We start from the raw sequence: 26,287 nt of genomic DNA on the forward strand, positions 1-26,287 counted from the left end.
AACCCAGCCCTGTACCAGTAACCCAGCCCTGTAACAGTAACCCAGCCCTGTAGCAGTAACCCATCCCTGTAACAGTAACCCAGCCCTGTAGCAGTAACCGAGCCCTGTACCAGTAACCCAGCCCTGTACCAGTAACCCAGCCCTGTAACAGTAACCCAGCCCTGTAACAGTAACCCAGCCCTGTAGCAGTAACCCAGCCCTGTAGCAGTAACCCAGCCCTGTAACAGTAACCCAGCCCTGTAGCAGTAACCCAGCCCTGTACCAGTAACCCAGCCCAGCCCTGTACCAGTTACCCAGCCCTGTAACAGTAACCCAGCCCTGTAACAGTACCCCAGCCCTGTAGCAGTAACCCAGCCCTGTAACAGTAGCCCAGCCCTGTACCAGTAACCCAGCCCTGTACCAGTAACCCAGCCCTGTAACAGTAACCCAGCCCTGTAACAGTAACCCAGCCCTGTAGCAGTAACCCAGCCCTGTAACAGTAGCCCAGCCCTGTACCAGTAACCCAGCCCTGTAGCAGTAACCCAGCCCTTTAGCAGTAACCCAGCCCTGTAACAGTAACCCAGCCCTGTACCAGTAACCCAGCCCAGCCCTGTAACAGTAACCCAGCCCTGTAGCAGTAACCCAGCCCTGTACCAGTAACCCAGCCCTGTACCAGTAACCCAGCCCTGTAGCAGTAACCCAGCCCTGTAGCAGTAACCCAGCCCTGTAGCAGTAACCCAGCCCTGTAACAGTAACCCAGCCCTGTAACAGTAACCCAGCCCTGTAGCAGTAACCCAGCCCTGTAACAGTAACCCAGCCCTGTAACAGTAACCCAGCCCTGTAGCAGTAACCCAGCCCTGTAGCAGTAACCCAGCCCTGTAACAGTAACCCAGCCCTGTAACAGTAACCCAGCCCTGTAGCAGTAACCCAGCCCTGTACCAGTAACCCAGCCCTGTAGCAGTAACCCAGCCCTGTACCAGTAACCCAGCCCTGTAGCAGTAACCCAGCCCTGTAACAGTAGCCCAGCCCTGTACCAGTAACCCAGCCCTGTACCAGTAACCCAGCCCTGTAACAGTAACCCAGCCCTGTAACAGTAACCCAGCCCTGTAGCAGTAACCCAGCCCTGTAACAGTAGCCCAGCCCTGTACCAGTAACCCAGCCCTGTAGCAGTAACCCAGCCCTGTAGCAGTAACCCAGCCCTGTAACAGTAACCCAGCCCTGTACCAGTAACCCAGCCCAGCCCTGTAACAGTAACCCAGCCCTGTAGCAGTAACCCAGCCCTGTACCAGTAACCCAGCCCTGTACCAGTAACCCAGCCCTGTAGCAGTAACCCAGCCCTGTAGCAGTAACCCAGCCCTGTAGCAGTAACCCAGCCCTGTAACAGTAACCCAGCCCTGTAACAGTAACCCAGCCCTGTAGCAGTAACCCAGCCCTGTAACAGTAACCCAGCCCTGTAACAGTAACCCAGCCCTGTAGCAGTAACCCAGCCCTGTAGCAGTAACCCAGCCCTGTAACAGTAACCCAGCCCTGTAACAGTAACCCAGCCCTGTAGCAGTAACCCAGCCCTGTACCAGTAACCCAGCCCTGTAGCAGTAACCCAGCCCTGTAGCAGTAACCCAGCCCTGTAACAGTAACCCAGCCCTGTAACAGTAACCCAGCCCAGCCCTGTAGCAGTAACCCAGCCCTGTAACAGTAACCCAGCCCAGCCCTGTAGCAGTAACCCAGCCCTGTAGCAGTAACCCAGCCCTGTAGCAGTAACCCAGCCCTGTAGCAGTAACCCAGCCCTGTAACAGTACCCCAGCCCTGTAGCAGTAACCCAGCCCTGTAACAGTAACCCAGCCCTGTAGCAGTAACCCAGCCCTGTAACAGTAACCCAGCCCTGTAGCAGTAACCCAGCCCTGTAACAGTAACCCAGCCCTGTAACAGTAACCCAGCCCTGTAGCAGTAACCCAACCCTGTAGCAGTAACCCAGCCCTGTAACAGTAACCCAGCCCTGTAACAGTAACCCAGCCCTGTAGCAGTAACCCAGCCCTGTACCAGTAACCCAGCCCTGTAGCAGTAACCCATCCCTGTACCAGTAACCCAGCCCTGTAACAGTAACCCAGCCCTGTAACAGTAACCCAGCCCAGCCCTGTAGCAGTAACCCAGCCCTGTAACAGTAACCCAGCCCAGCCCTGTAGCAGTAACCCAGCCCTGTACCAGTAACCCAGCCCTGTAGCAGTAACCCAGCCCTGTAACAGTAACCCAGCCCTGTAGCAGTAACCCAGCCCTGTAACAGTAACCCAGCCCTGTACCAGTAACCCAGCCCTGTAGCAGTAACCCAGCCCTGTAACAGTAACCCAGCCCTGTACCAGTAACCCAGCCCTGTAACAGTAACCCAGCCCTGTAGCAGTAACCCAGCCCTGTAACAGTAACCCAGCCCTGTAGCAGTAACCCAGCCCTGTAACAGTAATCCAGCCCTGTAACAGTAACCCAGCCCTGTAACAGTAACCCAGCCCTGTAGCAGTAACCCAGCCCTGTAGCAGTAACCCAGCCCTGTAGCAGTCAACCAGCCCTGTAGCAGTAACCCAGCCCTGTACCAGTAACCCAGCCCTGTAACAGTAACCCAGCCCTGTACCAGTAACCCAGCCCTGTAACAGTAACCCAGCCCTGTAGCAGTAACCCATCCCTGTAACAGTAACCCAGCCCTGTAGCAGTAACCGAGCCCTGTACCAGTAACCCAGCCCTGTACCAGTAACCCAGCCCTGTAACAGTAACCCAGCCCTGTAACAGTAACCCAGCCCTGTAGCAGTAACCCAGCCCTGTAGCAGTAACCCAGCCCTGTAACAGTAACCCAGCCCTGTAGCAGTAACCCAGCCCTGTACCAGTAACCCAGCCCAGCCCTGTACCAGTTACCCAGCCCTGTAACAGTAACCCAGCCCTGTAACAGTACCCCAGCCCTGTAGCAGTAACCCAGCCCTGTAACAGTAGCCCAGCCCTGTACCAGTAACCCAGCCCTGTACCAGTAACCCAGCCCTGTAACAGTAACCCAGCCCTGTAACAGTAACCCAGCCCTGTAGCAGTAACCCAGCCCTGTAACAGTAGCCCAGCCCTGTACCAGTAACCCAGCCCTGTAGCAGTAACCCAGCCCTTTAGCAGTAACCCAGCCCTGTAACAGTAACCCAGCCCTGTACCAGTAACCCAGCCCAGCCCTGTAACAGTAACCCAGCCCTGTAGCAGTAACCCAGCCCTGTACCAGTAACCCAGCCCTGTACCAGTAACCCAGCCCTGTAGCAGTAACCCAGCCCTGTAGCAGTAACCCAGCCCTGTAGCAGTAACCCAGCCCTGTAACAGTAACCCAGCCCTGTAACAGTAACCCAGCCCTGTAGCAGTAACCCAGCCCTGTAACAGTAACCCAGCCCTGTAACAGTAACCCAGCCCTGTAGCAGTAACCCAGCCCTGTAGCAGTAACCCAGCCCTGTAACAGTAACCCAGCCCTGTAACAGTAACCCAGCCCTGTAGCAGTAACCCAGCCCTGTACCAGTAACCCAGCCCTGTAGCAGTAACCCAGCCCTGTACCAGTAACCCAGCCCTGTAGCAGTAACCCAGCCCTGTAACAGTAGCCCAGCCCTGTACCAGTAACCCAGCCCTGTACCAGTAACCCAGCCCTGTAACAGTAACCCAGCCCTGTAACAGTAACCCAGCCCTGTAGCAGTAACCCAGCCCTGTAACAGTAGCCCAGCCCTGTACCAGTAACCCAGCCCTGTAGCAGTAACCCAGCCCTGTAGCAGTAACCCAGCCCTGTAACAGTAACCCAGCCCTGTACCAGTAACCCAGCCCAGCCCTGTAACAGTAACCCAGCCCTGTAGCAGTAACCCAGCCCTGTACCAGTAACCCAGCCCTGTACCAGTAACCCAGCCCTGTAGCAGTAACCCAGCCCTGTAGCAGTAACCCAGCCCTGTAGCAGTAACCCAGCCCTGTAACAGTAACCCAGCCCTGTAACAGTAACCCAGCCCTGTAGCAGTAACCCAGCCCTGTAACAGTAACCCAGCCCTGTAACAGTAACCCAGCCCTGTAGCAGTAACCCAGCCCTGTAGCAGTAACCCAGCCCTGTAACAGTAACCCAGCCCTGTAACAGTAACCCAGCCCTGTAGCAGTAACCCAGCCCTGTACCAGTAACCCAGCCCTGTAGCAGTAACCCAGCCCTGTAGCAGTAACCCAGCCCTGTAACAGTAACCCAGCCCTGTAACAGTAACCCAGCCCAGCCCTGTAGCAGTAACCCAGCCCTGTAACAGTAACCCAGCCCAGCCCTGTAGCAGTAACCCAGCCCTGTAGCAGTAACCCAGCCCTGTAGCAGTAACCCAGCCCTGTAGCAGTAACCCAGCCCTGTAACAGTACCCCAGCCCTGTAGCAGTAACCCAGCCCTGTAACAGTAACCCAGCCCTGTAGCAGTAACCCAGCCCTGTAACAGTAACCCAGCCCTGTAGCAGTAACCCAGCCCTGTAACAGTAACCCAGCCCTGTAACAGTAACCCAGCCCTGTAGCAGTAACCCAGCCCTGTAGCAGTAACCCAGCCCTGTAACAGTAACCCAGCCCTGTAACAGTAACCCAGCCCTGTAGCAGTAACCCAGCCCTGTACCAGTAACCCAGCCCTGTAGCAGTAACCCATCCCTGTACCAGTAACCCAGCCCTGTAACAGTAACCCAGCCCTGTAACAGTAACCCAGCCCAGCCCTGTAGCAGTAACCCAGCCCTGTAACAGTAACCCAGCCCAGCCCTGTAGCAGTAACCCAGCCCTGTACCAGTAACCCAGCCCTGTAGCAGTAACCCAGCCCTGTAACAGTAACCCAGCCCTGTAGCAGTAACCCAGCCCTGTAACAGTAACCCAGCCCTGTACCAGTAACCCAGCCCTGTAGCAGTAACCCAGCCCTGTAACAGTAACCCAGCCCTGTACCAGTAACCCAGCCCTGTAACAGTAACCCAGCCCTGTAGCAGTAACCCAGCCCTGTAACAGTAACCCAGCCCTGTAACAGTAACCCAGCCCTGTAGCAGTAACCCAGCCCTGTAACAGTAACCCAGCCCTGTAACAGTAACCCAGCCCTGTAGCAGTAACCCAGCCCTGTAACAGTAACCCAGCCCTGTAACAGTAACCCAGCCCTGTAGCAGTAACCCAGCCCTGTAGCAGTAACCCAGCCCTGTAACAGTAACCCAGCCCTGTAGCAGTAACCCAGCCCTGTAGCAGTAACCCAGCCCTGTACCAGTAACCCAGCCCTGTAGGAGTAACCCAGCCCTGTAGCAGTAACCCAGCCCTGTAGCAGTAACCCAGCCCTGTAACAGTAACCCAGCCCTGTAACAGTAACCCAGCCCTGTAGCAGTAACCCAGCCCTGTACCAGTAACCCAGCCCTGTAGCAGTAACCCAGCCCTGTAGCAGTAACCCAGCCCTGTACCAGTAACCCAGCCCTGTACCAGTAACCCAGCCCTGTAACAGTAACCCAGCCCTGTAACAGTAACCAGCCCTGTAACAGTAACCCAGCCCTGTAGCAGTAACCCAGCCCTGTAGCAGTAACCCAGCCCTGTAGCAGTAACCCAGCCCCGTAACAGTAACCCAGCCCTGTAGCAGTAACCCAGCCCCGTAACAGTAACCCAGCCCTGTAACAGTAACCCAGCCCTGTAGCAGTAACCCAGCCCTGTAACAGTAACCCAGCCCTGTAACAGTAACCCAGCCCTGTAACAGTAACCCAGCCCTGTACCAGTAACCCAGCCCTGTAACAGTAACCCAGCCCTGTAGCAGTAACCCAGCCCTGTAGCAGTAACCCAGCCCTGTAGCAGTAACCCAGCCCCGTAACAGTAACCCAGCCCTGTAGCAGTAACCCAGCCCTGTAACAGTAACCCAGCCCTGTAGCAGTAACCCAGCCCCGTAACAGTAACCCAGCCCTGTAGCAGTAACCCAGCCAAGCCCTGTAGCAGTCAACCAGCCCTGTAGCAATAACCCAGCCCTGTAACAGTAACCCAGCCCTGTAACAGTAACCCAGCCCTGTACCAGTAACCCAGCCCTGTAACAGTAACCCAGCCCTGTAGCAGTAACCCAGCCCTGTAGCAGTAACCCAGCCCTGTAGCAGTAACCCAGCCCCGTAACAGTAACCCAGCCCTGTAGCAGTAACCCAGCCCTGTAACAGTAACCCAGCCCTGTAGCAGTAACCCAGCCCCGTAACAGTAACCCAGCCCTGTAGCAGTAACCCAGCCCTGTAACAGTAACCCAGCCCTGTAGCAGTAACCCAGCCAAGCCCTGTAGCAGTCAACCAGCCCTGTAGCAATAACCCAGCCCTGTAACAGTAACCCAGCCCTGTAGCAGTAACCCAGCCCTGTAACAGTAACCCAGCCCTGTAGCAGTAACCCAGCCCTGTAACAGTAACCCAGCCCTGTAGCAGTAACCCAGCCCCGTAACAGTAACCCAGCCCTGTAGCAGTAACCCAGCCCTGTAGCAGTAACCCAGCCCTGTAGCAGTCAACCAGCCCTGTAGCAGTAACCCAGCCCTGTAGCAGTAACCCAGCCAAGCCCTGTAGCAGTCAACCAGCCCTGTAGCAATAACCCAGCCCTGTAGCAGTCAACCAGCCCTGTAGCAGTAACCCAGCCCTGTAGCAGTAACCCAGACGAGCCCTGTAACAGTAACCCAGCCCTGTAACAGTAACCCAGCCCTGTACCAGTAACCCAGCCCTTTAGCAGTAACCCAGCCCTGTAACAGTAACCCAGCCCTGTAACAGTAACCCAGCCAAGCCCTGTAGCAGTCAACCAGCCCGGTAGCAATAACCCAGCCCTGTAGCAGTCAACCAACCCTGTAGCAGTAACCCAGCCCTGTAGCAGTAACCCAGCCCTGTAGCAGTAACCCAGCCCTGTAACAGTAACCCAGCCCTGTAGCAGTAACCCAGCCCCGTAACAGTAACCCAGCCCTGTAGCAGTAACCCAGCCAAGCCCTGTAGCAGTCAACCAGCCCTGTAGCAGTAACCCAGCCCTGTAGCAGTAACCCAGACGAGCCCTGTAGCAGCCCTGTAGCAATAACCCAGCCCTGTAGCAGTCAACCAACCCTGTAGCAGTAACCGAGCTCTGTAGCAGTAACCCAGCCCTGTACCAGTAACCCAGCCCTGTACCAGTAACCCAGCCCTGTAGCAGTAACCCAGCCCTGTAACAGTAACCCAGCCCTGTAACAGTAACCCAGCCCTGTAGCAGTAACCCAGCCAAGCCCTGTAGCAGTCAACCAGCCCTGTAGCAATAACCCAGCCCTGTAGCAGTCAACCAACCCTGTAGCAGTAACCCAGCCCTGTAGCAGTAACCCAGCCCTGTAGCAGTAACCCAGCCCTGTAGCAGTAACCCAGCCCTGTAACAGTAACCCAGCCCTGTAGCAGTAACCCAGCCCTGTAGCAGTAACCCAGCCCTGTAGCAGAAACCCAGCCCTGTAACAGTAACCCAGCCCTGTAGCAGTAACCCAGCCCTGTAGCAGTAACCCAGCCCTGTACCAGTAACCCAGCCCTGTAACAGTAACCCAGCCCTGTAACAGTAACCCAGCCCTGTAGCAGTAACCCAGCCCTGTAGCAGTAACCCAGCCCTGTAACAGTAACCCTGCACTGTAACAGTAACCCAGCCCTGTAGCAGTAACCCAGCCCTGTAGCAGTCAACCAGCCCTGTAGCAGTAACCCAGCCCTGTAGAAGTAACCCAGGCCTGTAACAGTAACCCTGCACTGTAACAGTAACCCAGCCCTGTAGCAGTAACCCAGCCCTGTAACAGTAACCCAGCCCTGTAGCAGTAACCCGGCCCGTAACAGTAACCCAGCCCTGTAGCAGTAACCCAGCCAAGCCCTGTAGCAGTCAAACAGCCCTGTAGCAATAACCCAGCCCTGTAGCAGTCAACCAGCCCTGTAGCAGGAACCCAGCACTGTAGCAGTAACCCAGACGAGCCCTGTAGCAGTCAACCAACCCTGTAGCAGTAACCCAGCCCTGTAGCAGTCAACCAACCCTGTAGCAATAACCCAGCCATGTAGCAGTCAACCAGCCCTGTAGCAGGAACCCAGCCCTGTAGCAGTAACCCAGACGAGCCCTGTAGCAGTCAACCAGCCCTGTAGCAAAAACCCAGCCTTGTAGCAGTCAACCAACCCTGTAGCAGTAACCCAGCCCTGTAGCAGTAACCCAGCCCTGTAGCAGTAACCCAGCCCTGTAACAGTAACCCTGCCCTGTAACAGTAACCCAGCCCTGTAGCAGTAACCCAGCCCTGTAGCAGTAACCCAGCCCTGTAGCAGTCAACCAGCCCTGTAACAGTAACCCAGCCCTGTAACAGTAACCCAGCCCTGTAGCAGTAACCCAGCCCTGTAGCAGTAACCCAGCCCTGTAGCAGTAACCCAGCCCTGTAGCAGTAACCCAGCCCTGTAACAGTAGCCCAGCCCTGTAGCAGTCAACCAGCCCTGTAACAGTAACCATGCACTGTAACAGTCAACCAGCCCTGTAGCAGTAACCCTGCACTGTAACAGTAACCCAGCCCTGTAGCAGTCAACCAGCCCTGTAGCAGTAACCCAGCCCTGTAGCAGTAACACAGCCCTGTAGCAGTAACCCAGCCCTGTAGCAGTAACCCAGCCCTGTAACAGTAACCCAGCCCTGTAACAGTAACCCAGCCCTGTAACAGTAACCCAGCCCTGTACCAGTAACCCAGCACTGTAACAGTAACCCAGCCCTGTACCAGTAACCCAGCCCTGTAACAGTAACCCAGCCCTGTAGCAGTAACCCAGCCCTGTACCAGTAACCCAGCCCTGTAACAGTAACCCAGCCCTGTAGCAGTAACCCAGCCCTGTAGCAGTAACCCAGCCCTGTACCAGTAACCCAGCCCTGTAGCAGTAACCCAGCCCTGTACCAGTAACCCAGCCCTGTAACAGTAACCCAGCCCTGTAGCAGTAACCCAGCCCTGTAACAGTAACCCAGCCCTGTAGCAGTAACCCAGCCCTGTAACAGTAACCCAGCCCTGTAACAGTAACCCAGCCCTGTAACAGTAACCCAGCCCTGTAGCAGTAACCCAGCCCTGTAGCAGTAACCCAGCCCTGTAGCAGTCAACCAGCCCTGTAGCAGAAACCCAGCCCTGTAACAGTAACCCAGCCCTGTAACAGTAACCCAGCCCTGTACCAGTAACCCAGCCCTGTAACAGTAACCAGCCCTGTAACAGTAACCCAGCCCTGTAGCAGTAACCCAGCCCTGTAGCAGTAACCCAGCCCTGTAGCAGTAACCCAGCCCTGTAACAGTAACCCAGCCCTGTAGCAGTAACCCAGCCCCGTAACAGTAACCCAGCCCTGTAACAGTAACCCAGCCCTGTAACAGTAACCCAGCCCTGTAGCAGTAACCCAGCCCTGTAACAGTAACCCAGCCCTGTAACAGTAACCCAGCCCTGTAACAGTAACCCAGCCCTGTACCAGTAACCCAGCCCTGTAACAGTAACCCAGCCCTGTAGCAGTAACCCAGCCCTGTAGCAGTAACCCAGCCCTGTAGCAGTAACCCAGCCCCGTAACAGTAACCCAGCCCTGTAGCAGTAACCCAGCCCTGTAACAGTAACCCAGCCCTGTAGCAGTAACCCAGCCCCGTAACAGTAACCCAGCCCTGTAGCAGAAACCCAGCCAAGCCCTGTAGCAGTCAACCAGCCCTGTAGCAATAACCCAGCCCTGTAACAGTAACCCAGCCCTGTAGCTGTAACCCAGCCCTGTAACAGTAACCCAGCCCTGTAGCAGTAACCCAGCCCTGTAACAGTAACCCAGCCCTGTAGCAGTAACCCAGCCCCGTAACAGTAACCCAGCCCTGTAGCAGTAACCCAGCCCTGTAGCAGTAACCCAGCCCTGTAGCAGTCAACCAGCCCTGTAGCAGTAACCCAGCCCTGTAGCAGTAACCCAGCCAAGCCCTGTAGCAGTCAACCAGCCCTGTAGCAATAACCCAGCCCTGTAGCAGTCAACCAGCCCTGTAGCAGTAACCCAGCCCTGTAGCAGTAACCCAGACGAGCCCTGTAGCAGTCAACCAGCCCTGTAGCAATAACCCAGCCCTGTAGCAGTCAACCAACCCTGTAGCAGTAACCGAGCTCTGTAGCAGTAACCCAGCCCTGTACCAGTAACCCAGCCCTGTACCAGTAACCCAGCCCTGTAGCAGTAACCCAGCCCTGTAACAGTAACCCAGCCCTGTAACAGTAACCCAGCCAAGCCCTGTAGCAGTCAACCAGCCCTGTAGCAATAACCCAGCCCTGTAGCAGTCAACCAACCCTGTAGCAGTAACCCAGCCCTGTAGCAGTAACCCAGCCCTGTAACAGTAACCCAGCCCTGTAGCAGTAACCCAGCCCTGTAGCAGTAACCCAGCCCTGTAACAGTAACCCAGCCCTGTAGCAGTAACCCAGCCCCGTAACAGTAACCCAGCCCTGTAGCAGTAACCCAGCCAAGCCCTGTAGCAGTCAACCAGCCCTGTAGCAATAACCCAGCCCTGTAGCAGTCAACCAGCCCTGTAGCAGTAACCCAGCCCTGTAACAGTAACCCAGACGAGCCCTGTAGCAGTCAACCAGCCCTGTAGCAATAACCCAGCCCTGTAGCAGTCAACCAACCCTGTAGCAGTAACCGAGCTCTGTAGCAGTAACCCAGCCCTGTACCAGTAACCCAGCCCTGTACCAGTAACCCAGCCCTGTAGCAGTAACCCAGCCCTGTAACAGTAACCCAGCCCTGTAACAGTAACCCAGCCCTGTAGCAGTAACCCAGCCAAGCCCTGTAGCAGTCAACCAGCCCTGTAGCAATAACCCAGCCCTGTAGCAGTCAACCAACCCTGTATCAGTAACCCAGCCCTGTAGCAGTAACCCAGCCCTGTAGCAGTAACCCAGCCCTGTAGCAGTAACCCAGCCCTGTAGCAGTAACCCAGCCCTGTAACAGTAACCCAGCCCTGTAGCAGTAACCCAGCCCTGTAGCAGTAACCCAGCCCTGTAGCAGTAACCCAGCCCTGTAACAGTAACCCAGCCCTGTAGCAGTAACCCAGCCCTGTAGCAGTAACCCAGCCCTGTACCAGTAACCCAGCCCTGTAACAGTAACCCAGCCCTGTAACAGTAACCCAGCCCTGTAGCAGTAACCCAGCCCTGTAGCAGTAACCCAGCCCTGTAACAGTAACCCTGCACTGTAACAGTAACCCAGCCCTGTAGCAGTAACCCAGCCCTGTAGCAGTCAACCAGCCCTGTAGCAGTAACCCAGCCCTGTAGAAGTAACCCAGGCCTGTAACAGTAACCCTGCACTGTAACAGTAACCCAGCCCTGTAGCAGTAACCCAGCCCTGTAACAGTAACCCAGCCCTGTAGCAGTAACCCGGCCCGTAACAGTAACCCAGCCCTGTAGCAGTAACCCAGCCAAGCCCTGTAGCAGTCAACCAGCCCTGTAGCAATAACCCAGCCCTGTAGCAGTCAACCAGCCCTGTAGCAGGAACCCAGCCCTGTAGCAGGAACCCAGCCCTGTAGCAGTAACCCAGACGAGCCCTGTAGCAGTCAACCAGCCCTGTAGCAATAACCCATCCCTGTAGCAGTCAACCAACCCTGTAGCAGTAACCCAGCACTGTAGCAGTCAACCAACCCTGTAGCAATAACCCAGCCATGTAGCAGTCAACCAGCCCTGTAGCAGGAACCCAGCCCTGTAGCAGTAACCCAGACGAGCCCTGTAGCAGTCAACCAGCCCTGTAGCAAAAACCCAGCCTTGTAGCAGTTAACCAACCCTGTAGCAGTAACCCAGCCCTGTAGCAGTAACCCAGCCCTGTAGCAGTAACCCAGCCCTGTAACAGTAACCCTGCCCTGTAACAGTAACCCAGCCCTGTAGCAGTAACCCAGCCCTGTAGCAGTAACCCAGCCCTGTAGCAGTCAACCAGCCCTGTAACAGTAACCCAGCCCTGTAACAGTAACCCAGCCCTGTAGCAGTAACCCAGCCCTGTAGCAGTAACCCAGCCCTGTAGCAGTAACCCAGCCCTGTAGCAGTAACCCAGCCCTGTAACAGTAGCCCAGCCCTGTAGCAGTCAACCAGCCCTGTAACAGTAACCCTGCACTGTAACAGTCAACCAGCCCTGTAGCAGTAACCCTGCACTGTAACAGTAACCCAGCCCTGTAGCAGTCAACCAGCCCTGTAGCAGTAACCCAGCCCTGTAGCAGTAACCCAGCCCTGTAGCAGTAACCCAGCCCTGTAGCAGTAACCCAGCCCTGTAACAGTAACCCAGCCCTGTAACAGTAACCCAGCCCTGTAACAGTAACCCAGCCCTGTACCAGTAACCCAGCACTGTAACAGTAACCCAGCCCTGTACCAGTAACCCAGCCCTGTAACAGTAACCCAGCCCTGTAGCAGTAACCCAGCCCTGTACCAGTAACCCAGCCCTGTAACAGTAACCCAGCCCTGTAGCAGTAACCCAGCCCTGTAGCAGTAACCCAGCCCTGTACCAGTAACCCAGCCCTGTAGCAGTAACCCAGCCCTGTACCAGTAACCCAGCCCTGTAACAGTAACCCAGCCCTGTAGCAGTAACCCAGCCCTGTAACAGTAACCCAGCCCTGTAGCAGTAACCCAGCCCTGTAACAGTAACCCAGCCCTGTAACAGTAACCCAGCCCTGTAACAGTAACCCAGCCCTGTAGCAGTAACCCAGCCCTGTAGCAGTAACCCAGCCCTGTACCAGTAACCCAGCCCTGTAACAGTAACCCAGCCCTGTACCAGTAACCCAGCCCTGTAACAGTAACCCAGCCCTGTAGCAGTAACCCAGCCCTGTAACAGTAACCCAGCCCTGTAGCAGTAACCCAGCCCTGTACCAGTAACCCAGCCCTGTACCAGTAACCCAGCCCTGTACCAGTAACCCAGCCCTGTAACAGTAACCCAGCCCTGTAACAGTAACCCAGCCCTGTAGCAGTAACCCAGCCCTGTAGCAGTAACCCAGCCCTGTAACAGTAACCCAGCCCTGTAGCAGTAACCCAGCCCTGTACCAGTAACCCAGCCCAGCCCTGTACCAGTTACCCAGCCCTGTAACAGTAACCCAGCCCTGTAACAGTAACCCAGCCCTGTAGCAGTAACCCAGCCCTGTACCAGTAACCCAGCCCTGTAGCAGTAACCCAGCGCTGTAGCAGTAACCCAGCCCTGTAACAGTAACCCAGCCCTGTACCAGTAACCCAGCCCAGCCCTGTAACAGTAACCCAGCCCTGTAGCAGTAACCCAGCCCTGTACCAGTAACCCAGCCCTGTACCAGTAACCCAGCCCTGTAGCAGTAACCCAGCCCTGTAGCAGTAACCCAGCCCTGTAGCAGTAACCCAGCCCTGTAACAGTAACCCAGCCCTGTAACAGTAACCCAGCCCTGTAGCAGTAACCCAGCCCTGTAACAGTAACCCAGCCCTGTAACAGTAACCCAGCCCTGTAGCAGTAACCCAGCCCTGTAGCAGTAACCCAGCCCTGTAACAGTAACCCAGCCCTGTAACAGTAACCCAGCCCTGTAGCAGTAACCCAGCCCTGTACCAGTAACCCAGCCCTGTAGCAGTAACCCAGCCCTGTACCAGTAACCCAGCCCTGTAGCAGTAACCCAGCCCTGTAACAGTAGCCCAGCCCTGTACCAGTAACCCAGCCCTGTACCAGTAACCCAGCCCTGTAACAGTAACCCAGCCCTGTAACAGTAACCCAGCCCTGTAGCAGTAACCCAGCCCTGTAACAGTAGCCCAGCCCTGTACCAGTAACCCAGCCCTGTAGCAGTAACCCAGCCCTGTAGCAGTAACCCAGCCCTGTAACAGTAACCCAGCCCTGTACCAGTAACCCAGCCCAGCCATGTAACAGTAACCCAGCCCTGTAGCAGTAACCCAGCCCTGTACCAGTAACCCAGCCCTGTACCAGTAACCCAGCCCTGTAGCAGTAACCCAGCCCTGTAGCAGTAACCCAGCCCTGTAGCAGTAACCCAGCCCTGTAACAGTAACCCAGCCCTGTAACAGTAACCCAGCCCTGTAGCAGTAACCCAGCCCTGTAACAGTAACCCAGCCCTGTAACAGTAACCCAGCCCTGTAGCAGTAACCCAGCCCTGTAGCAGTAACCCAGCCCTGTAACAGTAACCCAGCCCTGTAACAGTAACCCAGCCCTGTAGCAGTAACCCAGCCCTGTACCAGTAACCCAGCCCTGTAGCAGTAACCCAGCCCTGTAACAGTAACCCAGCCCTGTAACAGTAACCCAGCCCCCCCCTGTAGCAGTAACCCAGCCCTGTAACAGTAACCCAGCCCAGCCCTGTAGCAGTAACCCAGCCCTGTAGCAGTAACCCAGCCCTGTAGCAGTAACCCAGCCCTGTAGCAGTAACCCAGCCCTGTAACAGTACCCCAGCCCTGTAGCAGTAACCCAGCCCTGTAACAGTAACCCAGCCCTGTAGCAGTAACCCAGCCCTGTAACAGTAACCCAGCCCTGTAGCAGTAACCCAGCCCTGTAACAGTAACCCAGCCCTGTAACAGTAACCCAGCCCTGTAGCAGTAACCCAGCCCTGTAGCAGTAACCCAGCCCTGTAACAGTAACCCAGCCCTGTAACAGTAACCCAGCCCTGTAGCAGTAACCCAGCCCTGTACCAGTAACCCAGCCCTGTAGCAGTAACCCAGCCCTGTACCAGTAACCCAGCCCTGTAACAGTAACCCAGCCCTGTAACAGTAACCCAGCCCAGCCCTGTAGCAGTAACCCAGCCCTGTAACAGTAACCCAGCCCAGCCCTGTAGCAGTAACCCAGCCCTGTACCAGTAGACCCAGCCCCGTAGCAGTAGACCCAGCCCTGTAACAGTAACCCAGCCCTGTAGCAGTAACCCAGCCCTGTAACAGTAACCCAGCCCGGTACCAGTAACCCAGCCCTGTAGCAGTAACCCAGCCCTGTAACAGTAACCCAGCCCTGTACCAGCAACCCAGCCCTGTAAACAGTAGACCCAGCCCTGTAGCAGTAGACCCAGCCCCGTAACAGTAGACCCAGCCCCGTAACAGTAGACCCAGCCCCGTAGCAGTAGACCCAGCCCCGTAACAGTAGACCCAGCCCCGTAACAGTAGACCCAGCCCCGTAGCAGTAGACCCAGCCCCGTAACAGTAGACCCAGCCCCGTAACAGTAACCCAGCCCTGTAGCAGTAGACCCAGCCCTGTAGCAGTAACCCAGCCCTGGCACAGTAACCCAGCCCCGTAGCAGTAGACCCAGCCCTGTAGCAGTAACCCAGCCCTGTACTCAGTAGACCCAGCCCCGTAGGAGTAGACCCAGCCCCGTAGCAGTAGACCCAGGCCCTGTAGCAGTAACCCAGCCCCGTAACAGTAGACCCAGCCCCGTAACAGTAGACCCAGCCCCTGTAGCAGTAGACCCAGCCCTGTACCAGTAGACCCTTGCCCTGTAACAGTAACCCAGCCCTGTAGCAGTAACCCAGCCCTGTAGCAGTAACCCAGCCCTGTAACAGTACCCAGCCCTGTAGCAGTAACCCAACCCTGTAGCAGTCAACCAGCCCTGTAACAGTAACCCAGCCCTGTAACAGTAACCCAGCCCTGTAACAGTAACCCAGCCCTGTAGCAGTAACCCAGCCAAGCCCTGTAGCAGTAACCCAGCCCTGTAGCAGTAACCCAGCCCTGTAACAGTAACCCAGCCCTGTAGCAGTAACCCAGCCCTGTAACAGTAACCCAGCCCTGTAGCAGTAACCCAGCCCTGTAACAGTAACCCAGCCCTGTAACAGTAACCCAGCCCTGTACCAGTAACCCAGCCCTGTACCAGTAACCCAGCCCTGTAACAGTAACCCAGCCCTGTACCAGTAACCCAGCCCTGTAACAGTAACCCAGCCCTGTAGCAGTAACCCAGCCCTGTAGCAGTAACCCAGCCCTGTAACAGTAACCCAGCCCTGTAGCAGTAACCCAGCCCTGTAGCAGTAACCCAGCCCTGTAACAGTAACCCAGCCCTGTACCAGTAACCCAGCCCTGTAACAGTAACCCAGCCCTGTACCAGTAACCCAGCCCTGTAGCAGTAACCCAGCCCTGTAACAGTAACCCAGCCCTGTAACAGTAACCCAGCCCTGTAACAGTTCCCAGCCCTGTAACAGTAACCCAGCCCTGTAACAGTAACCCAGCCCTGTAGCAGTAACCCAGCCCTGTAGCAGTAACCCAGCCCTGTAGCAGTAACCCAGCCCTGTAGCAGTAACCCAGCCCTGTAGCAGTAACCCAGCCCTGTAACAGTAACCCAGCCCTGTAACAGTAACCCAGCCCTGTAGCAGTAACCCAGCCCTGTAACAGTAACCCAGCCCTGTACCAGTAACCCAGCCCTGTAGCAGTAACCCAGCCCTGTAGCAGTAACCCAGCCCTGTAGCAGTAACCCAGCCCTGTAACAGTAACCCGGCCCTGTAACAGTAACCCAGCCCTGTAACAGTAACCCAGCCCTGTAGCAGTAACCCAGCCCTGTAGCAGTAACCCAGCCCCCCAGCCCTGTAACAGTAACCCAGCCCTGTAACAGTAACCCAGCCCAGCCCTGTAGCAGTAACCCAGCCCTGTAGCAGTAACCCAGCCCTGTAGCAGTAACCCAGCCCTGTAACAGTAACCCAGCCCTGTAGCAGTAACCCAGCCCTGTAACAGTACCCAGCCCTGTACCTTTCAACAGAACATTTCTCAATCTGGGCATTTTGAGACTTGTGTGTACCAAGCTCCCATGATGACTAGCTCCCATGACGACAAGCTCCCATGACGACAAGCTCCCATGACGACTAGCTTTGCTCAAGACCTGAAGACTAGAGTTAACTCCACAAGCTAATGCCTAGCTTTCAGCTCAGTGGGCTAACACAGTACTGTGGGACACAAACAACCCCAAAATTAAAACTGTAACTCTTCTGGGGAAACAGAGGTGACTTCCCGGGATGTGTGTATGTACAGTACCAGTCAAAAGTTTGGACACACCTACTTGTTCAAGGGTTTTTCTTATTTTTTTTTCTTATTTTCTACATTGTAAAATAATAGTGAAGACATCAGAACTATGAAATAACACATATGGAATCACGTAGTAACCAAAAAAGTGTTAAACAAATCAAAATCTATTTTATATTTTATATTATTCAAAGTAGCCACCCTTTTCCTTGATGACAGCTTTCTCAACATCTCAAGACATCAGGCAGGAAGTTAAAGCTCGGTCACAAATGGGCCTTACAAATGGACAATGACCCCAAGCATACTTCCAAAGTTGTGGCAAAATGGCTTAAGGACAACAAAGACAAGGTATTAGAGTGGCCATCACAAAGCCCTGACCTCATCCTATAGAAAATTTGTGGGCAGAACTGAAAAAGCGTGTGCGAGCAAGGAGGTCTACAAACCTGATTCAGTTACACCAGCTCTGTCAGGAGGAATGGGCCAAAATTCACCCAACTTATTTTGGGAAGCTTGAAACGTTTGCCCCAAGTTAAACAATTTAAAAGCAATGCTACCAAATACTAATTGAGTGTATGTAAACTTCTGACCCACTGGGAATGTGATGAAAGAAATAAAAGCTGAAATAAATAATTCTCTCTACTATTATTCGGACATTTCACATTCTTAAAACAAAGTGGTGATCCTAAATGACCCAAGACAGGGCATTTTTACAAGGAATAAATGTCAGGAATTGTGAAAAACTGAGTTTAAATGTATTTGGCTAAGGTGTATGTAAACTTCCGACTTCAACTGTATGTGTTTGAGTGAGTGAGTGGATGCTACCACTGGTCCCAACCCCATTAGCCGTGCTGACAGCCTGGTAGTATTTGCTATATCTCTTCTGGGTCAGTTGGGGGGCGTTCCAGTACTCATGACCATAATACCACTAGAACTACCATTAACACCCACACCAATACCTTAATATCCCTAGTAGAGGTACCCACCCCGTTAGCCGTGCTGACAGCCTGGTAGTAGATGCTGTAGCTCTTCTTGGTCAGTAGGGGGGCGTTCCAGTATCTATTACCATAATACCACTAGAACTACCATTAACACCCACACCAATACCTTAATATCCCTAGTAGAGGTACCCACCCCGTTAGCCGTGCTGACAGCCTGGTAGTAGATGCTGTAGCTCTTCTTGGTCAGTAGGGGGGCGTTCCAGTATCTATTACCATAATACCACTAGAACTACCATTAACACCCACACCAATACCTTAATATCCCTAGTAGAGGTACCCACCCCGTTAGCCGTGCTGACAGCCTGGTAGTAGATGCTGTAGCTCTTCTTGGTCAGTAGGGGGGCGTTCCAGTATCTATTACCATAATACCACTAGAACTACCATTAACACCCACACCAATACCTTAATATCCCTAGTAGAGGTACCCACCCCGTTAGCCGTGCTGACAGCCTGGTAGTAGATGCTGTAGCTCTTCTTGGTCAGTAGGGGGGCGTTCCAGTATCCATTACCATAATACCACTAGAACTACCATTAACACCCACACCAATACCTTAATATCCCTAGTAGAGGTACCCACCCCGTTAGCCGTGCTGACAGCCTGGTAGTAGATGCTGTAGCTCTTCTGGGGCAGTAGGGGGGCGTTCCAGTACCCATTACCATAATACCACTAGAACTACCATTAACACCCACACCAATACCTTAATATCCCTAGTAGAGGTACCCACCCCATTAGCCGTGCTGACAGCCTGGTAGTAGATGCTGTAGCTCTTCTGCGGCAGTAGGGGGGCGTTCCAGTATCCACCGTAGGTCTTGTTGTCTCCCACAGTGAAGGGTTGAGTAGCCTGTAGCCCTACGGCGGGGAACTCAGCTGTGAAGTAGTACCCGGAGTTGAGGACCGTGGAGTTCTGGAAGTGGATGGGGACAGGGTAACAGCGGAGAATCTCAACCGCACCCCTCCTCGCCCTCTGAGGTCTCTCCTCTTCTACCACCACCTGGTACCCACTGGGGGGGAGAAGGAGGAGGGGAGAGAGGGGGAGAAGGAGGTGGGGAGAGAGGGGAGAAGGAGGGGAGAAAGAATAAGGGGAGAAGGAGGGGAGAGAGGGGGAGAAGGAGGAGGGAAGAGAGGTAAGATGGGGGAGAAGGAGGGAGGGGAGGGGAGAGAGGGAGAAGGAGGGGAGAGAGGATATGGGGAGGGGGAGAAGGAGGGGAGAGAGAATATGGGGGATACGTGAAAACAGTATTCTAGAATAAAGAAAGCAGATTTGTAAAATATATGATATGAGGTTTTAAATAACCAACTCATTTGTTTTAATTTGATAACCAAGAAACCCAGTTGAACCCCTAACAATGTATCCTGCTGTAGTATGATCATTATCAACACACACCTAAGATGTTGAACCCCTAATAATGTATCCTGCTGTAGTATGATCATTATCAACACACACCTAAGATGTTGAACCCCTAATAATGTATCCTGCTGTAGTATGATCATTATCAACACACACCTAAGATGTTTTCTACAAACCTAAACTCTCTCTTTTTAGTTCCGTCTTCCTGTCTTTCTGTGACCCAGGTGTCCTGACACGGCCTACCCTCTGACCTCTAACCCCTGCCCTCGTTAGGGGGACAGTTAATGTTTTTGATTCCTCCTGCTGCCTTTCAGCAGTAGTTAATATTTAAACACCTCTCTCCTCCCAGTCCAGCTGCACTAAGTAATGTAGTATAGCGATATCCTGGATTATTATTCTATAAGGAAGGCTCTGAGAGAACTCTGTGGTTTCACTTCAACATTAGGTTGCAAATAAAATTATAAAAACTTTTCCAAAATTCCCCAGTTTTACAGAAATCATGGTTTTAGGGTTTTGGATTTCCCGCTTATTCCCTCCTGATTTCAGGAATGTTCTAACCAGGGTCTCTATAAAACTTAGGAAGGAACATATTTAAAATATGTTATTTAACCTTGTTTCAACTAGGCAAGTCAGTTAAGAACAAATTCTTACTTACAATGACTGCCTACCCCGGCCAAACCCTAACCCCGGACGACACCGAGCCAATAGTACGCCACCCTATGGGACTTCCAATCACGGCCGGTTGTAATACAGCCTGGAATCGAACCAGGGTCTGTAGTGACACCTCTAGCACTGAGTTGCTGCGCCTTAGACCACTGCACCACTCGGGGGGGGGGTATCTTTCTAATATTTGGGGGACATGACCCAAACCCCGTTCCCATGTAAATTAGGCTATTGTGTGGTACAGAGCGTCACCAAGACCTCACTATGGCCACAAGGTTCATTAACAACCCTACAAACACCTGTTGAAGAACTTGGGGTGAAAGGTCAAACACCTTATGAAGCACTGGGGGTGAAAGGTCAAACGCCTTATGAAGCACTGGGGGTGAAAGGTCAAACACCTTATGAAGCACTGGGGGTGAAAGGTCAAACGCCTTACGAAGCACTGGGGGTGAAAGGTCAAACACCTTACGAAGCACTGGGGGTGAAAGGTCAAACACCTTACGAAGCACTTGGGGTGAAAGGTCAAACACCTTATGAAGCACTGGGGGTGAAAGGTCAAACACCATATGAAGCACTGGGGGTGAAAGGTCAAACACCTTATGAAGCACTGGGGGTGAAAGGTCAAACACCTTATGAAGCACTGGGGGTGAAAGGTCAAACACCTTATGAAGCACTGGGGGTGAAAGGTCAAACACCTTATGAAGCACTGGGGGTGAAAGGTCAAACACCTTATGAAGCACTGGGGGTGAAAGGTCAAACACCTTATGAAGCACTGGGGGTGAAAGGTCAAACACCTTATGAAGCACTGGGGGTGAAAGGTCAAACACCTTATGAAGCACTGGGGGTGAAAGGTCAAACACCTTATGAAGCACTGGGGGTGAAAGGTCAAACACCATATGACGCATTAGGGGTTAAAGAGCACACACTGTACACATAGGGATATTTCATCATTGAATTCTAACCAGGTAAAACAATCTTCTTCGGGGTAGTTTGGATCTTTAGCTAAAATGTTATTACTTTCAGTTTTAATAATCAGAGACTTCGGGGAAAAGGCCATCGGGGGAGGCAGTTGTTGGTACAGTAGACATATGTCATTTAATTAACTATGTTTACACACTACGCTTTTTATTCCCACCTTTTCATACTTTCCAGACAAACATAATTTATTAGAGATTAACCAATCCAAAAGTCAGATCACCATTCCGATTACATGAATCTTCGAGGTTGGTCAGTTCTAGCTCGCTGCACACGGCCTGAATTCACTGAACTCTAGCCTAGGAATTTAGTTTATTAGTATTTCTGCAGTAGACTACCAGTGTAAATGGGTTTCTGCAGTAGACTACCAGTGTAAATGGGTTTCTGCAGTAGACTACCAGTGTAAATGGGTTTCTGCAGTAGACTGCCAGTGTAAATGGGTTTCTGCAGTAGACTACCAGTGTAAATGGGTTTCTACAGTAGATTACCAGTGTAAATGGGTTTCTGCAGTAGACTACCAGTGTAAATGGGTTTCTGCAGTAGACTACCAGTGTAAATGGGTTTCTGCAGTAGACTACCAGTGTAAATGGGTTTCTGCAGTAGACTACCAGTGTAAATGGGTTTCTGCAGTAGACTACCAGTGTAAATGGGTTTCTACAGTAGATTACCAGTGTAAATGGGTTTCTGCAGTAGACTACCAGTGTAAATGGGTTTCTGCAGTAGACTACCAGTGTAAATGGGTTTCTGCAGTAGACTACCAGTGTAAATGGGTTTCTGCAGTAGACTACCAGTGTAAATGGGTTTCTGCAGTAGACTGCCAGTGTAAATGGGTTTCTGCAGTAGACTACCAGTGTAAATGGGTTTCTACAGTAGATTACCAGTGTAAATGGGTTTCTACAGTAGATTACCAGTGTAAATGGGTTTCTACAGTAGATTACCAGTGTAAATGGGTTTCTGCAGTAGACTACCAGTGTAAATGGGTTTCTGCAGTAGACTACCAGTGTAAATGGGTTTCTGCAGTAGACTACCAGTGTAAATGGGTTTCTGCAGTAGACTACCAGTGTAAATGGGTTTCTGCAGTAGACTACCAGTGTAAATGGGTTTCTGCAGTAGACTACCAGTGTAAATGGGTTTCTGCAGTAGACTACCAGTGTAAATGGGTTTCTACAGTAGATTACCAGTGTAAATGGGTTTCTGCAGTAGACTACCAGTGTAAATGGGTTTCTGCAGTAGACTACCAGTGTAAATGGGTTTCTGCAGTAGACTACCAGTGTAAATGGGTTTCTGCAGTAGACTACCAGTGTAAATGGGTTTCTGCAGTAGATTACCAGTGTAAATGGGTTTCTGCAGTAGACTACCAGTGTAAATGGGTTTCTACAGTAGACTGCCAGTGTAAACGGGTTTCTACAGTAGACTGCCAGTGTAAACGGGTTTCTACAGTAGACTACCAGTGTAAATGGGTTTCTGCAGTAGACTACCAGTGTAAATGGGTTTCTGCAGTAGACTACCAGTGTAAATGGGTTTCTGCAGTAGACTACCAGTGTAAATGGGTTTCTGCAGTAGACTACCAGTGTAAATGGGTTTCTGCAGTAGACTGCCAGTGTAAATGGGTTTCTGCAGTAGACTACCAGTGTAAATGGGTTTCTACAGTAGATTACCAGTGTAAATGGGTTTCTGCAGTAGACTACCAGTGTAAATGGGTTTCTGCAGTAGACTACCAGTGTAAATGGGTTTCTGCAGTAGACTACCAGTGTAAATGGGTTTCTGCAGTAGACTACCAGTGTAAATGGGTTTCTGCAGTAGACTACCAGTGTAAATGGGTTTCTACAGTAGATTACCAGTGTAAATGGGTTTCTGCAGTAGACTACCAGTGTAAATGGGTTTCTGCAGTAGACTACCAGTGTAAATGGGTTTCTGCAGTAGACTACCAGTGTAAATGGGTTTCTGCAGTAGACTACCAGTGTAAATGGGTTTCTGCAGTAGACTGCCAGTGTAAATGGGTTTCTGCAGTAGACTACCAGTGTAAATGGGTTTCTACAGTAGATTACCAGTGTAAATGGGTTTCTACAGTAGATTACCAGTGTAAATGGGTTTCTACAGTAGATTACCAGTGTAAATGGGTTTCTGCAGTAGACTACCAGTGTAAATGGGTTTCTGCAGTAGACTACCAGTGTAAATGGGTTTCTGCAGTAGACTACCAGTGTAAATGGGTTTCTGCAGTAGACTACCAGTGTAAATGGGTTTCTGCAGTAGACTACCAGTGTAAATGGGTTTCTGCAGTAGACTACCAGTGTAAATGGGTTTCTGCAGTAGACTACCAGTGTAAATGGGTTTCTACAGTAGATTACCAGTGTAAATGGGTTTCTGCAGTAGACTACCAGTGTAAATGGGTTTCTGCAGTAGACTACCAGTGTAAATGGGTTTCTGCAGTAGACTACCAGTGTAAATGGGTTTCTGCAGTAGACTACCAGTGTAAATGGGTTTCTGCAGTAGATTACCAGTGTAAATGGGTTTCTGCAGTAGACTACCAGTGTAAATGGGTTTCTACAGTAGACTGCCAGTGTAAACGGGTTTCTACAGTAGACTGCCAGTGTAAACGGGTTTCTACAGTAGACTACCAGTGTAAATGGGTTTCTGCAGTAGACTCCCAGTGTAAATGGGTTTCTGCAGTAGACTACCAGTGTAAATGGGTTTCTGCAGTAGACTACCAGTGTAAATGGGTTTCTGCAGTAGACTACCAGTGTAAATGGGTTTCTGCAGTAGACTGCCAGTGTAAATGGGTTTCTGCAGTAGACTACCAGTGTAAATGGGTTTCTACAGTAGATTACCAGTGTAAATGGGTTTCTGCAGTAGACTACCAGTGTAAATGGGTTTCTGCAGTAGACTACCAGTGTAAATGGGTTTCTGCAGTAGACTACCAGTGTAAATGGGTTTCTGCAGTAGACTACCAGTGTAAATGGGTTTCTGCAGTAGACTACCAGTGTAAATGGGTTTCTACAGTAGATTACCAGTGTAAATGGGTTTCTGCAGTAGACTACCAGTGTAAATGGGTTTCTGCAGTAGACTACCAGTGTAAATGGGTTTCTGCAGTAGACTACCAGTGTAAATGGGTTTCTGCAGTAGACTACCAGTGTAAATGGGTTTCTGCAGTAGACTGCCAGTGTAATGGGTTTCTGCAGTAGACTACCAGTGTAAATGGGTTTCTACAGTAGATTACCAGTGTAAATGGGTTTCTACAGTAGATTACCAGTGTAAATGGGTTTCTACAGTAGATTACCAGTGTAAATGGGTTTCTGCAGTAGACTACCAGTGTAAATGGGTTTCTGCAGTAGACTACCAGTGTAAATGGGTTTCTGCAGTAGACTACCAGTGTAAATGGGTTTCTGCAGTAGACTACCAGTGTAAATGGGTTTCTGCAGTAGACTACCAGTGTAAATGGGTTTCTGCAGTAGACTACCAGTGTAAATGGGTTTCTGCAGTAGACTACCAGTGTAAATGGGTTTCTACAGTAGATTACCAGTGTAAATGGGTTTCTGCAGTAGACTACCAGTGTAAATGGGTTTCTGCAGTAGACTACCAGTGTAAATGGGTTTCTGCAGTAGACTACCAGTGTAAATGGGTTTCTGCAGTAGACTACCAGTGTAAATGGGTTTCTGCAGTAGACTACCAGTGTAAATGGGTTTCTGCAGTAGACTACCAGTGTAAATGGGTTTCTGCAGTAGACTACCAGTGTAAATGGGTTTCTGCAGTAGACTACCAGTGTAAATGGGTTTCTGCAGTAGACTACCAGTGTAAATGGGTTTCTGCAGTAGACTACCAGTGTAAATGGGTTTCTGCAGTAGACTACCAGTGTAAATGGGTTTCTGCAGTAGATTACCAGTGTAAATGGGTTTCTGCAGTAGACTACCAGTGTAAATGGGTTTCTACAGTAGACTGCCAGTGTAAACGGGTTTCTGCAGTAGATTACCAGTGTAAATGGGTTTCTGCAGTAGACTACCAGTGTAAATGGGTTTCTACAGTAGACTGCCAGTGTAAACGGGTTTCTACAGTAGACTGCCAGTGTAAACGGGTTTCTACAGTAGACTACCAGTGTAAATGGGTTTCTGCAGTAGACTACCAGTGTAAATGGGTTTCTGCAGTAGACTACCAGTGTAAATGGGTTTCTGCAGTAGACTACCAGTGTAAATGGGTTTCTGCAGTAGACTACCAGTGTAAATGGGTTTCTGCAGTAGACTACCAGTGTAAATGGGTTTCTGCAGTAGACTACCAGTGTAAATGGGTTTCTGCAGTAGACTACCAGTGTAAATGGGTTTCTGCAGTAGACTACCAGTGTAAATGGGTTTCTGCAGTAGACTACCAGTGTAAATGCATTATCTTCTAATTAATTAATTGATCCCCTCTGTTACAGCATTGTGGTAATGTCCCGTTCTATATGAATGTAAAGACAGAAAACAAATGTCAACAAGCTAGTTATTGCTAAGAAATAAAATGTAGGTGCAGTGACATGTGTTGTTTTACAGGGTCAGCCACTGCAGTACGGCGCCGCTGGTGCAAATTAGGATTAAGTGCCTTGCTGAAGGGCACATGGACAGATTTTTCACCTTGTCAGGTATTTCCACCAGCATCCTTTTAGTCACTGGCCCAAAGCTCTAACCACTAGGCTACCTGCCATCCTACTAACACAGATTAATTAGCACATTTCCCTTTTCAGTTTCTCTGTACGCTCAAACATGACTGTAATTAACTTTATGAAAACTTGAGTTCTCAGTTTCGTAATTCCTTGATGAGAGGTGTGTACAGTGCACGTCAGTGACACCCCAGCAGAAGACAGTCTCGATTGAACTTTTCCTCAAACACTTGTGACTTCTGAAGTGACTTTTCTATTTCTCTGTTCTATCACGGTGGTAATTAGCTGCTGTGTTGTAGTTTTAAACACGTCCTTTTAAAGGAATGTCAGACAAGCCTCTCCAATTAAGGTTTGTTATTCTTCCTGCCCTACACACTCTCTCTCTCTCTCTCTCTCTCTCTCTCTCTCTCTCTCTCTCTCTCTCTCTCTCTCTCTCTCTCTCTCTCTCTCTCTCTCTCTCTCTCTCTCTCTCTCTCTCTCTCTCTCTCTCTCTCTCTCTCTCTCTCTCTCTCTCTCTCTCTCTCTCTCTCTCTCTCTCTCTCTCTCTCTCTCTCTCTCTCTCTCTCTCTCTCTCTCTCTCTCTCTCTCTCTCTCTCTCTCTCTCTCTCTCTCTCTCTCTCTCTCTCTCTGTCTCACAGCTGGTAACTCAATAGATGTAGCTAACAGGTCTGTCGGTGTGAGGAGAATACTAACACAGCCGTCTATTACACAGATACTTTCTCTCCCTGCTAAGGAGGCCATCCCAGACAGAGAGGCCATCCCAGACAGAGAGGCCATCCCAGACAGAGAGGCCATCCCAGACAGAGAGGCCATCCCAGACAGAGAGGCCAT

General features: G+C 51.7%; 1 protein-coding gene across 1 annotated transcript in view; it reads right to left on the reverse strand.

The window, feature by feature from the left end:
- Positions 1–26,287, reverse strand: part of LOC139560627 (receptor-type tyrosine-protein phosphatase mu-like) — a 774,972-nt gene that overhangs the window by 283,740 nt on the left and 464,945 nt on the right. Inside the window, exon 13 of the mRNA XM_071377563.1 lies at positions 18,568–18,844. Within this exon, the coding sequence (XP_071233664.1) occupies positions 18,568–18,844 (277 nt within the window). The remainder of the gene's footprint in view (positions 1–18,567; positions 18,845–26,287) is intronic.

This window comes from Salvelinus alpinus, chromosome 30 (assembly GCF_045679555.1).
Source record: "Salvelinus alpinus chromosome 30, SLU_Salpinus.1, whole genome shotgun sequence".
NCBI classification, from domain to species: domain Eukaryota; kingdom Metazoa; phylum Chordata; class Actinopteri; order Salmoniformes; family Salmonidae; genus Salvelinus; species Salvelinus alpinus.